The 15,730-nt window shown below is 43.5% G+C and overlaps 1 protein-coding gene across 4 annotated transcripts in view; it reads left to right on the plus strand.

Annotated features, from left to right (window-relative positions):
* khk (ketohexokinase) overlaps positions 1-15,730 on the plus strand; it is a 43,669-nt gene that overhangs the window by 24,993 nt on the left and 2,946 nt on the right. For all 4 annotated transcript variants that reach the window (XM_034151657.1, XM_034151660.1, XM_034151658.1 and 1 more), the window contains one exon: positions 906-1,063. In XM_034151657.1, coding sequence (XP_034007548.1) covers positions 906-1,063 — 158 coding nt within the window. The remainder of the gene's footprint in view (positions 1-905; positions 1,064-15,730) is intronic.

A 15,730-nucleotide genomic window follows, 5' to 3' on the forward strand; every position in this document is an offset into this window, starting at 1 on the left:
TGCAGAGGCTAAAATCCCTGTGTTCAAGTAGAGACACTACATACTGATATACACCTGAACATCAGCAGGAGAGGACTCTTTAAAGTAGAGACACTACATACTGATATACACCTGAACATCAGCAGGAGAGGACTCTTTAAAGTAGAGACACTACATACTGATATACACCTGAACATCAGCAGGAGAGGACTCTTTAAAGTAGAGACACTACATACTGATATACACCTGAACATCAGCAGGAGAGGACTCTTTAAAGTAGAGACACTACATACTGATATACACCTGAACATCAGCAGGAGAGGACTCTTTAAAGTAGAGACACTACATACTGATATACACCTGAACATCAGCAGGAGAGGACTCTTTAAAGTAGAGACACTACATACTGATATACACCTGAACATCAGCAGGAGAGGACTCTTTAAAGTAGAGACACTACATACTGATATACACCTGAACATCAGCAGGAGAGGACTCTTTAAAGTAGAGACACTACATACTGATATACACCTGAACATCAGCAGGAGAGGACTCTTTAAAGTAGAGACACTACATACTGATATACACCTGAACATCAGCAGGAGAGGACTCTTTAAAGTAGAGACACTACATGCTGATATACACCTGAACATCAGCAGGAGAGGACTCTTTAAAGTAGAGACACTACATACTGATATACACCTGAACATCAGCAGGAGAGGACTCTTTAAAGTAGATACACTACATACTGATATACACCTGAACATCAGCTGGAGAGGACTCTTTAAATGTAGCTTCACCTCTTTGTATCACCTCTGGTTTTGGAAAACTGAAGGTTTCAAAACCATAGTCCACAAACCACTTGGTCCCATCAATGTGACTAATTAAATTCAGACCATGATTTAAACAGCATGTCTGTCTCTCAGAGCTGTCCTGGTTTGTGCCTGGGCCGAGGAGGGAGCCGATGCTTTGGGTCCTGATGGGGTCGTCCTTCACTCAGACGCCTTTCCTCCTGAAACTCTCGTCGATACTCTCGGAGCCGGAGACACCTTCAACTCTGCCGTCATCTACACCCTGTCCAACGGTGAGACATTGTTACGAACTCAAGAACTCAGGGTATAGGACCCAATTGCACGACCCAGGATACAGAGGTAAAGTGTTTGTAAGATACTTTATTTTCAAATAGATGAACAAAATAACACTTTCTAATCTCTTGATGAGATGACGAAAAGTGAACAAAAGAAAATCGCTCGCGTAGTGAGGAACAAAAACATCTTGGTATCAAGGAGAGCAGAGATCTGACCTCGGCATGAGACAAGACGAACTGACAATGAACACCGGGAGACTGGGGAATTTAAACACACGGCAACAAGACACAGGTGGAAACATTCAGGGGCGGGGCTGGTGAGCACGGGAGACACACAAGAGGTGGATAATCAGGAAGCCTGGAATGACAGGTAAATGGTGAGAGACAAAACAACACAACCATAACACAACATAAAAATGAAACTCTCTTAACATTTCTGTCGGTGCACAACAGACATTACCAGTGGCGAACCGTCAGGGCCTTCAAGGTATCAGAGAATACCCTGGAACACTCCGATAAAACAAACAAAAAATCGATTTAATTATATAAATAAAATGTAATAAAATGTATAAATGAGAATGGTATCTGTGTTGTTGATCTGTAATATTACAGTGTTACGTTGATTTGTTTGTCCTTCTCGGACCATGCACTACGCATTTCAGTGGTTTTGTGTTAGAAAAGAAAGCAACCAATCAGATCTTGTTCTGGGTCTCTGGGTAGAATATCCTTCAACCAGAGGCCTGTACTACGAAGCTGGATTTTCTCTTAGCGGCTAACTTCAGGGAAAACTCGGGCTTTCCGGTCCTACGACGCTGGTTCTCTTTTTAGCGGGCTAGATCTCCATGGTAACTGATGCTGAGCGGCTAACCTCCTCGGGAGCAGGTTAGGTTGCAGGCTAAGAGATCAACTCAGTGAAAGCACCGCCTGCTGACCAATCAGAGCTCCGTGTGCGGAGTTTAAAGATCAAGTCATATTACAGGATAGAGGAAATACAGAAAAACTGCCGTTGCAGGAAAGACGGCCGGCCAAAATCAACTGACTGTGTGAACGTGAAAATTAATAGAATATCCCCTCCCATCTTCAGAGCAATCAAACTATTATAACATTAGCGTTAAGAAAGCTTACTTAAATATCTGCCACAACATAAGTAACCGGATCAAAGTAACATTACGTAGCCTACAGTCCGCGGCACTGTGAGTGCAGACGTAGATGTGTCCCATTATCATTCATATCATATCACATCATAATGTATCATATATTTCCTTATCTGAGTCAGCTGAGCCGTATCTGGCCGTGCAACACTCACAGTGTCACATACTGGATGCAGAAGTATTATTTTAAGCAACACATTAAGTTGATGAAACACTTGAGTCAAATGTAATTAAAGTCAGATCGTGTCTTAGACGGGGCAGTGATATCATAAACCTGTTAATGTACGCATTCAAACACTTTTTCTTTTACCAGCTGTATTCACCTTGCAGGTGCAGCTATGTGGCTTTGATCCTGGATAAAGTGTTTAAGTCATGGATGTTTAAAGTTTAACTTCTTCATATTTGACTAATATTAAAGTTCACTTTTCATTCAGGAAGTATGACGCTGCGCTGTCAGTACGCTTGTCCATGTTTGTGATTGGTCGAATGCTCCAAATACCACCCCTTTCATGTGAACGCGCACCTAACTAGATAGGACACGGCTGGCTTGAGCGATCCACTTGATAACCAGCGTCGTAGTACAGTTTAGCCAGAGCGCGTATGTTTTGGATTGGGCCAACCGGCTAACTCCAACATATCCAGTTAGGTTGAACCAGCTTCGTAGTACAGGCCTCTGGTATTCTATATCCTTGATAGAATGCCCTGGACGTTGCACTGAATGAGAGCGTACATTTGGACTGACAGTTTGATCAACCAATCATATATTGATTTGTAGCCAATGGGCGTATTCTTTCAGAGTTTCCCTCGGTTCCAGGTGCTAGAAGGCCCGCTAGTTCACTGGCTCGAGACAGCGAGACAGAGGATTCTAGATGAATGCGACGAAGCAATTCATGCCGTTTTATTGTTTTTAACGTTGAAATGGCAAGTGCAACAGGTGAAGATGAAGTTGTTGCGGAATTGTTGTGAGTCCCCTTTTCAAGACGACAATTCAGTGAACAGACGGACATTATAACGCCGGGGGGGTGTGTGTGTCTACAGAAGGTCCAGTTGTGATAGACACGGTTCGCCATTGGACATTACACTGTCCAACAGGAGACATTACACTGTCCAACAGGAGACATTACACTGTCCAACTGTGAGACATTACACTGTCCAACTGTGAGACATTACACTGTCCAACTGTGAGACATTACACTGTCCAACTGTGAGACATTACACTGTCCAACAGGAGACATTACACTGTCCAACAGGAGACATTACACTGTCCAACTGTGAGACATTACACTGTCCAACAGTGAGACATTACACTGTCCAACTGTGAGACATTACACTGTCCAACTGTGAGACATTACACTGTCCAACTGTGAGACATTACACTGTCCAACTGTGAGACATTACACTGTCCAACTGTGAGACATTACACTGTCCAACTAGAGACATTACACTGTCCAACTGTGAGACATTACACTGTCCAACTGTGAGACATTACACTGTCCAACTGTGAGACATTACACTGTCCAACTGTGAGACATTACACTGTCCAACTAGAGACATTACACTGTCCAACTGTGAGACATTACACTGTCCAACTGTGAGACATTACACTGTCCAACTGTGAGACATTACACTGTCCAACAGGAGACATTACACTGTCCAACAGGAGACATTACACTGTCCAACTGTGAGACATTACACTGTCCAACAGTGAGACATTACACTGTCCAACTGTGAGACATTACACTGTCCAACTGTGAGACATTACACTGTCCAACTAGAGACATTACACTGTCCAACTGTGAGACATTACACTGTCCAAAAGGAGACATTACACTGTCCAACAGGAGACATTACACTGTCCAACAGGAGACATTACACTGTCCAACTGTGAGACATTACACTGTCCAACAGTGAGACATTACACTGTCCAACTGTGAGACATTACACTGTCCAACTGTGAGACATTACACTGTCCAAAAGGAGACATTACACTGTCCAACAGGAGACATTACACTGTCCAACAGGAGACATTACACTGTCCAATGGTGAGACATTACACTGTCCAACAGGAGACATTACACTGTCCAACTGTGAGACATTACACTGTCCAACTAGAGACATTACACTGTCCAACAGGAGACATTACACTGTCCAATGGTGAGACATTACACTGTCCAACTGTGAGACATTACACTGTCCAACTGTGAGACATTACACTGTCCAACTGTGAGACATTACACTGTCCAACAGGAGACATTACACTGTCCAACAGGAGACATTACACTGTCCAACAGGAGACATTACACTGTCCAACAGGAGACATTACACTGTCCAACTGTGAGACATTACACTGTCCAACAGGAGACATTACACTGTCCAATGGTGAGACATTACACTGTCCAATGGTGAGACATTACACTGTCCAATGGTGAGACATTACACTGTCCAACAGGAGACATTACACTGTCCAATGGTGAGACATTACACTGTCCAATGGTGAGACATTACACTGTCCAATGGTGAGACATTACACTGTCCAACTGTGAGACATTACACTGTCCAACTGTGAGACATTACACTGTCCAACTGTGAGACATTACACTGTCCAACTGTGAGACATTACACTGTCCAACAGGAGACATTACACTGTCCAACTGTGAGACATAACACTGTCCAACTGTGAGACATTTACACTGTCCAACAGGAGACATTACACTGTCCAACTGTGAGGACATTACACTGTCCAACAGGAGACATTACACTGTCCAATGGTTGAGGTGAGACCTTACACTGTCCAACTGTGAGACATTACACTGTCCAACTAGAGACATTCTACTGTCCAACTAGAGACATTTACACTGTCCAACTGTGAGACATTACACTGTCCAATGGTGAGACATTACACTGTCCAACTGTGAGACATTACACTGTCCCAACTGTGAGACATTACACTGTCCAACTAGAGACATTATTACTGTCCAACTGTGAGACATTACACTGTCCAACTGTTGAGACATTATACTGTCCAACTGTGAGACATTACACTGTCCAACTGTGAGACATTACACTGTCCAATGTGAGACATTACACTGGTCCAACCTAGAGACATTTATACTGTCCAACTAGAGACATTATACTGTCCAACTGTGAGACATTACACTGTCCAAATGTGAGACATTACACTGTCCAACTGTGAGACATTACACTGTCCAACAGGAGACATTACACTGTCCAACTGTGAGACATTACACTGTCCAACTGTGAGACATTACACTGTCCAACTAGAGACATTACACTGTCCAACTGTGAGACATTACACTGTCCAACAGGAGACATTACACTGTCCAACTGTGAGACATTACACTGTCCAACTGTGAGACATTACACTGTCCAACTAGAGACATTACAACTGTCCAACTGTGAGACATTACACTGTCCAAGACATTATCAGGCTACACTGTCCAATGGTGAGACATTACACTGTCCAACTGTGAGACATTACACTGTCCAACAGGAGACATTACACTGTCCAACAGGAGACATTACACTGTCCAATGTGAGTGAGACATTACACTGTCCAACAGTGAGACATTACACTGTCCAACTAGAGACATTACACTGTCCAACTGTGAGACATTACACTGTCCAACTGTGAGACATTACACTGTCCAACTGTGAGACATTACACTGTCCAACAGGAGACATTACACTGTCCATGGTGAGACATTTACACTGTCCAACAGTGAGACATTACACTGTCCAACTAGAGACATTACACTGTCCAACAGGAGACATTACACTGTCCACACTAGAGACATTACACTGTCCAACAGGAGGACATTACACTGTCCAACTGTGAGACATTACACTGTCCAATTGTGAGACATTACACTGTCCCACTGTGAGACATTACACTGTCCAACAGGAGACATTACACTGTCCAACTAGAGACATTACACTGTCCAACAGGAGACATTACACTGTACCAACTGTTGAGACATTACACTGTCCAACTAGAGACATTACACTGTCCAACAGGAGACATTACACTGTCCAACTGTGAGACATTACACTGTCCAACTGTGAGACATTACACTGTCCAACAGGAGACATTACACTGTCCAACTAGAGACATTACACTGTCCAACAGGAGACATTACACTGTCCAACAGGAGAACATTACCACTGTCCAACAGGAGACATTACACTGTCCAACAGGAGACATTACACTGTCCAACTGTGAGACATTACACTGTCCAACAGGAGACATTACACTGTCCAACTGTGAGACATTACACTGTCCAACTAGAGACATTACACTGTCCAACTGTGAGACATTACACTGTCCAACTAGAGACATTACACTGTCCAACAGGAGACATTACACTGTCCAATGGTGAGACATTACACTGTCCAACTAGGAGACATTACACTGTCCCAATGTGAGACATTACACTGTCCAACTGTGAGACATTACACTGTCCAACTGTGAGACATTACACTGTCCAACAGGAGACATTACACTGTCCAACAGGAGACATTACACTGTCCAACTAGAGACATTACACTGTCCAACAGGAGACATTACACTGTCCAACTGTGAGACATTACACTGTCCAACTGTGAGACATTACACTGTCCAACTAGAGACATTACACTGTCCAACAGGAGACATTACACTGTCCAACTGTGAGACATTACACTGTCCAACTGTGAGACATTACACTGTCCAACTAGAGACATTACACTGTCCAAAAGGAGACATTACACTGTCCAACAGGAGACATTACACTGTCCAACAGGAGACATTACACTGTCCAATGGTGAGACATTACACTGTCCAACTGTGAGACATTACACTGTCCAATGGTGAGACATTACACTGTCCAACTGTGAGACATTACACTGTCCAACAGGAGACATTACACTGTCCAACAGGAGACATTACACTGTCCAATGGTGAGACATTACACTGTCCAACAGGAGACATTACACTGTCCAACTGTGAGACATTACACTGTCCAACTAGAGACATTACACTGTCCAACAGGAGACATTACACCTGTCCAATGGTGAGACATTACACTGTCCAACTGTGAGACATTACACTGTCCAACTGTGAGACATTACACTGTCCAACTGTGAGACATTACACTGTCCAACAGGAGACATTACACTGTCCAACAGGAGACATTACACTGTCCAACAGGAGACATTACACTGTCCAACAGGAGACATTACACTGTCCAACTGTGAGACATTACACTGTCCAACAGGAGACATTACACTGTCCAATGGTGAGACATTACACTGTCCAATGGTGAGACATTACACTGTCCAATGGTGAGACATTACACTGTCCAGGAGACATTACAACTGTCCAAGGTGAGACATTACACTGTCCAATGGTGAGACATTACACTGTCCAATGGTGAGACATTACACTGTCCAATGTGAGACATTACACTGTCCAACTGTGAGACATTACACTGTCCAACTGTGAGACATTACACGTCCAACTGTGAGACATTACACGTCCAACTGTGAGACATTACCTGTCCAACAGGAGACATTACATGTCCAACAGGAGACATTACACTGTCCCAACTGTGAGACATTACACTGTCCAACAGTGAGACATTACCACTGTCCAACTGTGAGACATTACACTGTCCAACTGTGAGACATTACACTGTCCAACTGTGAGACATTACACTGTCCAACTGTGAGACATTACACTGTCCAACTGTGAGACATTACACTGTCCAACTAGAGACATTACACTGTCCAAACTGTGAGGACATTACCACTGTCCAACTGTGAGACATTACACTGTCCAACTGTGAGACATTACACTGTCCAACAGTGAGACATTACACTGTCCAACTAGAGACATTACACTGTCCAACTGTGAGACATTACACTGTCCAACTGTGAGACATTACACTGTCCAAAAGGAGACATTACACTGTCCAACAGGAGACATTACACTGTCCAACAGGAGACATTACACTGTCCAACTGTGAGACATTACACTGTTCCACAGTGAGACATTACACTGTCCAACTGTGAGACATTACCACTGTCCAACTGTGGAGACATTACACTGTCCAACTAGAGACATTACACTGTCCAACTGTGAGACATTACACTGTCCAAAAGGAGACATACCACTGTCCAACAGGAGGACATTACACTGTCCAACAGGAGACATTTTACCACTGTCCAACTGTGAGACATTACACTGTCCAACAGTGAGACATTACACTGTCCAACTGTGAGACATTACACTGTCCAACTGTGAGACATTACACTGTCCAAAAGGAGACATTACACTGTCCAACAGGAGACATTACACTGTCCAACAGGAGACATTACACTGTCCAATGGTGAGACATTACACTGTCCAACAGGAGACATTACACTGTCCAACTGTGAGACATTACACTGTCCAACTAGAGACATTACACTGTCCAACAGGAGACATATTACACTGTCCAATGGTGAGACATTACACTGTCCAACGTGGAGACATTACACTGTCAACTGTGAGACATTACACTGTCCAACTGTGAGACATTACACTGTCCAACAGGAGACATTACACTGTCCAACAGGAGACATTACCTGTCCAAAGGAGACATTACACTGTCCAACAGGAGACATTACACTGTCCAACTGTGAGACATTACACTGTCCAACAGGAGACATTACACTGTCCAATGGTGAGACATACACTGTCCAATGGTGAGACATTACACTGTCCAATGGTGAGACATTACACTGTCCAACAGGAGACATTACACTGTCCAATGGTGAGACATTACACTGTCCAATGGTGAGACATTACACTGTCCAATGGTGAGACATTACACTGTCCAACTGTGAGACATTACACTGTCCAACTGTGAGACATTACACTGTCCAACTGTGAGACATTACACTGTCCAACTGTGAGAACATTACACTGTCCAACAGGAGACATTAACACTGTCCAACTGTGAGACATAACACTGTCCAACTGTGAGACATTACACTGTCCAACAGGAGACATTACACTGTCCAACTGTGAGACATTACACTGTCCAACAGGAGACATTACACTGTCCAATGGTGAGACATTACACTGTCCAACTGTGAGACATTACACTGTCCAACTAGAGACATTATACTGTCCAACTAGAGACATTACACTGTCCAACTGTGAGACATTACACTGTCCAATGGTGAGACATTACACTGTCCAACTGTGAGACATTACACTGTCCAACTGTGAGACATTACACTGTCCAACTAGAGACATTATACTGTCCAACTGTGAGACATTACACTGTCCAACTGTGAGACATTATACTGTCCAACTGTGAGACATTACACTGTCCAACTGTGAGACATTACACTGTCCAACTGTGAGACATTACACTGTCCAACTAGAGACATTATACTGTCCAACTAGAGACATTATACTGTCCAACTGTGAGACATTACACTGTCCAACTGTGAGACATTACACTGTCCAACTGTGAGACATTACACTGTCCAACAGGAGACATTACACTGTCCAACTGTGAGACATTACACTGTCCAACTGTGAGACATTACACTGTCCAACTAGAGACATTACACTGTCCAACTGTGAGACATTACACTGTCCAACAGGAGACATTACACTGTCCAACTGTGAGACATTACACTGTCAAACTGTGAGACATTACACTGTCCAACTAGAGACATTACACTGTCCAACTGTGAGACATTACACTGTCCAACAGGAGACATTACACTGTCCAATGGTGAGACATTACACTGTCCAACTGTGAGACATTACACTGTCCAACAGGAGACATTACACTGTCCAACAGGAGACATTACACTGTCCAATGGTGAGACATTACACTGTCCAACAGTGAGACATTACACTGTCCAACTAGAGACATTACACTGTCCAACTGTGAGACATTACACTGTCCAACTGTGAGACATTACACTGTCCAACTGTGAGACATTACACTGTCCAACAGGAGACATTACACTGTCCAATGGTGAGACATTACACTGTCCAACAGTGAGACATTACACTGTCCAACTAGAGACATTACACTGTCCAACAGGAGACATTACACTGTCCAACTAGAGACATTACACTGTCCAAACAGGAGACATTACACTGTCCAACTGTGAGACATTACACTGTCCAATTGGGAGACATTACACTGTCCAACTGTGAGACCATTACCCCACTGTCCAACAGGAGACATTACACTGTCCAATTAGAGAACATAAATGTCCAACAGAGACATTACACTGTCCACTGTGAGACATTACACTGCTCCAACTAGAGACATTACACTGTCCAACAGGAGGACATTACACTGTCAACTGTGAGGACATTTCCACTGTCCATAACTGTGAGACATTACACTGTCCCACAGGAGACATATTTTTTACACTGTCCAACTAGAGACATTTACACTGTCCAACAGGAGACATTACACTGTCCAACAGGGACATACACTGTCCAACAGGAGAACATTACACTGTCCAACAGGAGACATTACACTGTCCACTGGTGAGACATTACACTGTCCAACAGGAGACATACACTGTCCAACTGTGAGACAGATTACACTGTCCAACTAGAGGACTTACACTGTCCAACTGTGAGACATTACACTGTCCAACTAGAGACATTACACTGTCCAACAGGAGACATTACACTGTCCAATGGTGAGACATATTACGACTGTCCAACTGTGAGACATTACACTGTCCAACTGTGAGACATTACACTGTCCAACTGTGAGACTATTACACTGTCCAACTGTGAGACATTACACTGTCCAACAGGAGACATTACACTGTCCAACAGGGAGACATACACTGTCCAACTAGAGACATTACACTGTCCAACAGGAGACATTACACTGTCCAACTGTGAGACATTACCACTGTCCAACTGTGAGACATTACACTGTCCAACTAGAGACATACACTGTCCAACAGGAGACCATTACACTGTCCAACTGTGAGACATTACACTGTCCAACTGTGAGACATTACACTGTCCAACTAGAGACATTACACTGTCCAAAAGGAGACATTACACTGTCCAACAGGAGACATTACACTGTCCAACAGGAGACATTACACTGTCCAATGGTGAGACATTACACTGTCCAACTGTGAGACATTACACTGTCCAATGGTGAGACATTACACTGTCCAACTGTGAGACATTACACTGTCCAACAGGAGACATTACACTGTCCAACAGGAGACATTACACTGTCCAATGGTGAGACTTACACTGTCCAACAGGAGACATTACACTGTCCAACTGTGAGACATTACACTGTCCAAACTAGAGACATTACACTGTCCAACAGGAGACATTACACTGTCCAATGGTGAGACATTACACTGTCCAACTGTGAGACATTACACTGTCCAACTGTGAGACATTACACTGTCCAACTGTGAGACATTACACTGTCCAACAGGAGACATTACACTGTCCAACAGGAGACATTACACTGTCCAACAGGAGACATTACACTGTCCAACAGGAGACATTACACTGTCCAACTGTGAGACATTACACTGTCCAACAGGAGACATTACACTGTCCAATGGTGAGACATTACACTGTCCAATGGTGAGACATTACACTGTCCAATGGTGAGACATTACACTGTCCAACAGGAGACATTACACTGTCCAATGGTGAGACATTACACTGTCCAATGGTGAGACATTACACTGTCCAATGGTGAGACATTACACTGTCCAACTGTGAGACATTACACTGTCCAACTGTGAGACATTACACTGTCCAACTGTGAGACATTACACTGTCCAACTGTGAGACATTACACTGTCCAACAGGAGACATTACACTGTCCAACTGTGAGACATAACACTGTCCAACTGTGAGACATTACACTGTCCAACAGGAGACATTACACTGTCCAACTGTGAGACATTACACTGTCCAACAGGAGACATTACACTGTCCAATGGTGAGACATTACACTGTCCAACTGTGAGACATTACACTGTCCAACTAGAGACATTATACTGTCCAACTAGAGACATTACACTGTCCAACTGTGAGACATTACACTGTCCAATGGTGAGACATTACACTGTCCAACTGTGAGACATTACACTGTCCAACTGTGAGACATTACACTGTCCAACTAGAGACATTATACTGTCCAACTGTGAGACATTACACTGTCCAACTGTGAGACATTATACTGTCCAACTGTGAGACATTACACTGTCCAACTGTGAGACATTACACTGTCCAACTGTGAGACATTACACTGTCCAACTAGAGACATTATACTGTCCAACTAGAGACATTATACTGTCCAACTGTGAGACATTACACTGTCCAACTGTGAGACATTACACTGTCCAACTGTGAGACATTACACTGTCCAACAGGAGACATTACACTGTCCAACTGTGAGACATTACACTGTCCAACTGTGAGACATTACACTGTCCAACTAGAGACATTACACTGTCCAACTGTGAGACATTACACTGTCCAACAGGAGACATTACACTGTCCAACCTGTGAGACATTACACTGTCCAACTGTGAGACATTACACTGTCCAACTAGAGACATTACACTGTCCAACTGTGAGACATTACACTGTCCAACAGGAGACATTACACTGTCCAATGGTGAGACATTACACTGTCCAACTGTGAGACATTACACTGTCCAACAGGAGACATTACACTGTCCAACAGGAGACAATTACACTGTCCAATGGTGAGACATACACTGTCCAACAGTGAGACATTACACTGTCCAACTAGAGACATTACACTGTCCAACTGTGAGACATTACACTGTCCAACTGTGAGACATTACACTGTCCAACTGTGAGACATTACACTGTCCAACAGGAGACATTACACTGTCCAATGGTGAGACATTACACTGTCCAACAGTGAGACATTACACTGTCCAACTAGAGACATTACACTGTCCAACAGGAGACATTACACTGTCCAACTAGAGACATTACACTGTCCAACAGGAGACATTACACTGTCCAACTGTGAGACATTACACTGTCCAATTGTGAGACATTACACTGTCCAACTGTGAGACATTACACTGTCCAACAGGAGACATTACACTGTCCAACTAGAGACATTACACTGTCCAACAGGAGACATTACACTGTCCAACTGTGAGACATTACACTGTCCAACTAGAGACATTACACTGTCCAACAGGAGACATTACACTGTCCAACTGTGAGACATTACACTGTCCAACTGTGAGACATTACACTGTCCAACAGGAGACATTACACTGTCCAACTAGAGACATTACACTGTCCAACAGGAGACATTACACTGTCCAACAGGAGACATTACACTGTCCAACTAGAGACATTACACTGTCCAACAGGAGACATTACACTGTCCAACAGGAGACATTACACTGTCCAACAGGAGACATTACACTGTCCAACAGGAGACATTACACTGTCCAACTGTGAGACATTACACTGTCCAACAGGAGACATTACACTGTCCAACTGTGAGACATTACACTGTCCAACTAGAGACATTACACTGTCCAACTGTGAGACATTACACTGTCCAACTAGAGACATTACACTGTCCAACAGGAGACATTACACTGTCCAATGGTGAGACATTACACTGTCCAACTGTGAGACATTACACTGTCCAACTGTGAGACATTACACTGTCCAACTGTGAGACATTACACTGTCCAACTGTGAGACATTACACTGTCCAACAGGAGACATTACACTGTCCAACAGGAGACATTACACTGTCCAACTAGAGACATTACACTGTCCAACAGGAGACATTACACTGTCCAACTGTGAGACATTACACTGTCCAACTGTGAGACATTACACTGTCCAACTAGAGACATTACACTGTCCAACAGGAGACATTACACTGTCCAACTGTGAGACATTACACTGTCCAACAGTGAGACATTACACTGTCCAACAGGAGACATTACACTGTCCAACTGTGAGACATTACACTGTCCAACAGGAGACATTACACTGTCCAATGGTGAGACATTACACTGTCCAACTGTGAGACATTACACTGTCCAACTGTGAGACATTACACTGTCCAACTAGAGACATTACACTGTCCAACAGGAGACATTACACTGTCCAACTGTGAGACATTACACTGTCCAACAGGAGACATTACACTGTCCAATGGTGAGACATTACACTGTCCAACTGTGAGACATTACACTGTCCAACAGGAGACATTACACTGTCCAACTGTGAGACATTACACTGTCCAACTGTGAGACATTACACTGTCCAACTGTGAGACATTACACTGTCCAACTGTGAGACATTACACTGTCCAACAGGAGACATTACACTGTCCAATGGTGAGACATTACACTGTCCAATGGTGAGACATTACACTGTCCAACTGTGAGACATTACACTGTCCAACTGTGAGACATTACACTGTCCAACAGGAGACATTACACTGTCCAACTGTGAGACATTACACTGTCCAACAGGAGACATTACACTGTCCAACTGTGAGACATTACACTGTCCAACAGGAGACATTACACTGTCCAATGGTGAGACATTACACTGTCCAACTGTGAGACATTACACTGTCCAACTGTGAGACATTACACTGTCCAACTGTGAGACATTACACTGTCCAACAGGAGACATTACACTGTCCAACTGTGAGACATTACACTGTCCAACAGGAGACATTACACTGTCCAACAGGAGACATTACACTGTCCAACAGGAGACATTACACTGTCCAACTGTGAGACATTACACTGTCCAATGGTGAGACATTACACTGTCCAACGGGAGACATTACACTGTCCAACTGTGAGACATTACACTGTCCAACAGGAGACATTACACTGTCCAACTGTGAGACATTACACTGTCCAACTGTGAGACATTACACTGTCCAACAGGAGACATTACACTGTCCAACTAGAGACATTACACTGTCCAACAGGAGACATTACACTGTCCAACAGGAGACATTACACTGTCCAACAGGAGACATTACACTGTCCAACTGTGAGACATTACACTGTCCAACTAGAGACATTACACTGTCCAACAGGAGACATTACACTGTCCAACTGGAGACATTACACTGTCCAACAGGAGACATTACACTGTCCAACTGTGAGACATTACACTGTCCAACTGTGAGACATTACACTGTCCAACTGTGAGACATTACACTGTCCAACAGGAGACATTACACTGTCCAACAGGAGACATTACACTGTCCAACTAGAGACATTACACTGTCCAACAGGAGACATTACACTGTCCAACTGTGAGACATTACACTGTCCAACTGTGAGACATTACACTGTCCAACTAGAGACATTACACTGTCCAACAGGAGACATTACACTGCCCAACTGTGAGACATTACACTGTCCAATTGTGAGACATTACACTGTCCAACAGGAG

This window comes from Trematomus bernacchii, unplaced genomic scaffold, assembly GCF_902827165.1.
Source record: "Trematomus bernacchii unplaced genomic scaffold, fTreBer1.1, whole genome shotgun sequence".
NCBI classification, from domain to species: domain Eukaryota; kingdom Metazoa; phylum Chordata; class Actinopteri; order Perciformes; family Nototheniidae; genus Trematomus; species Trematomus bernacchii.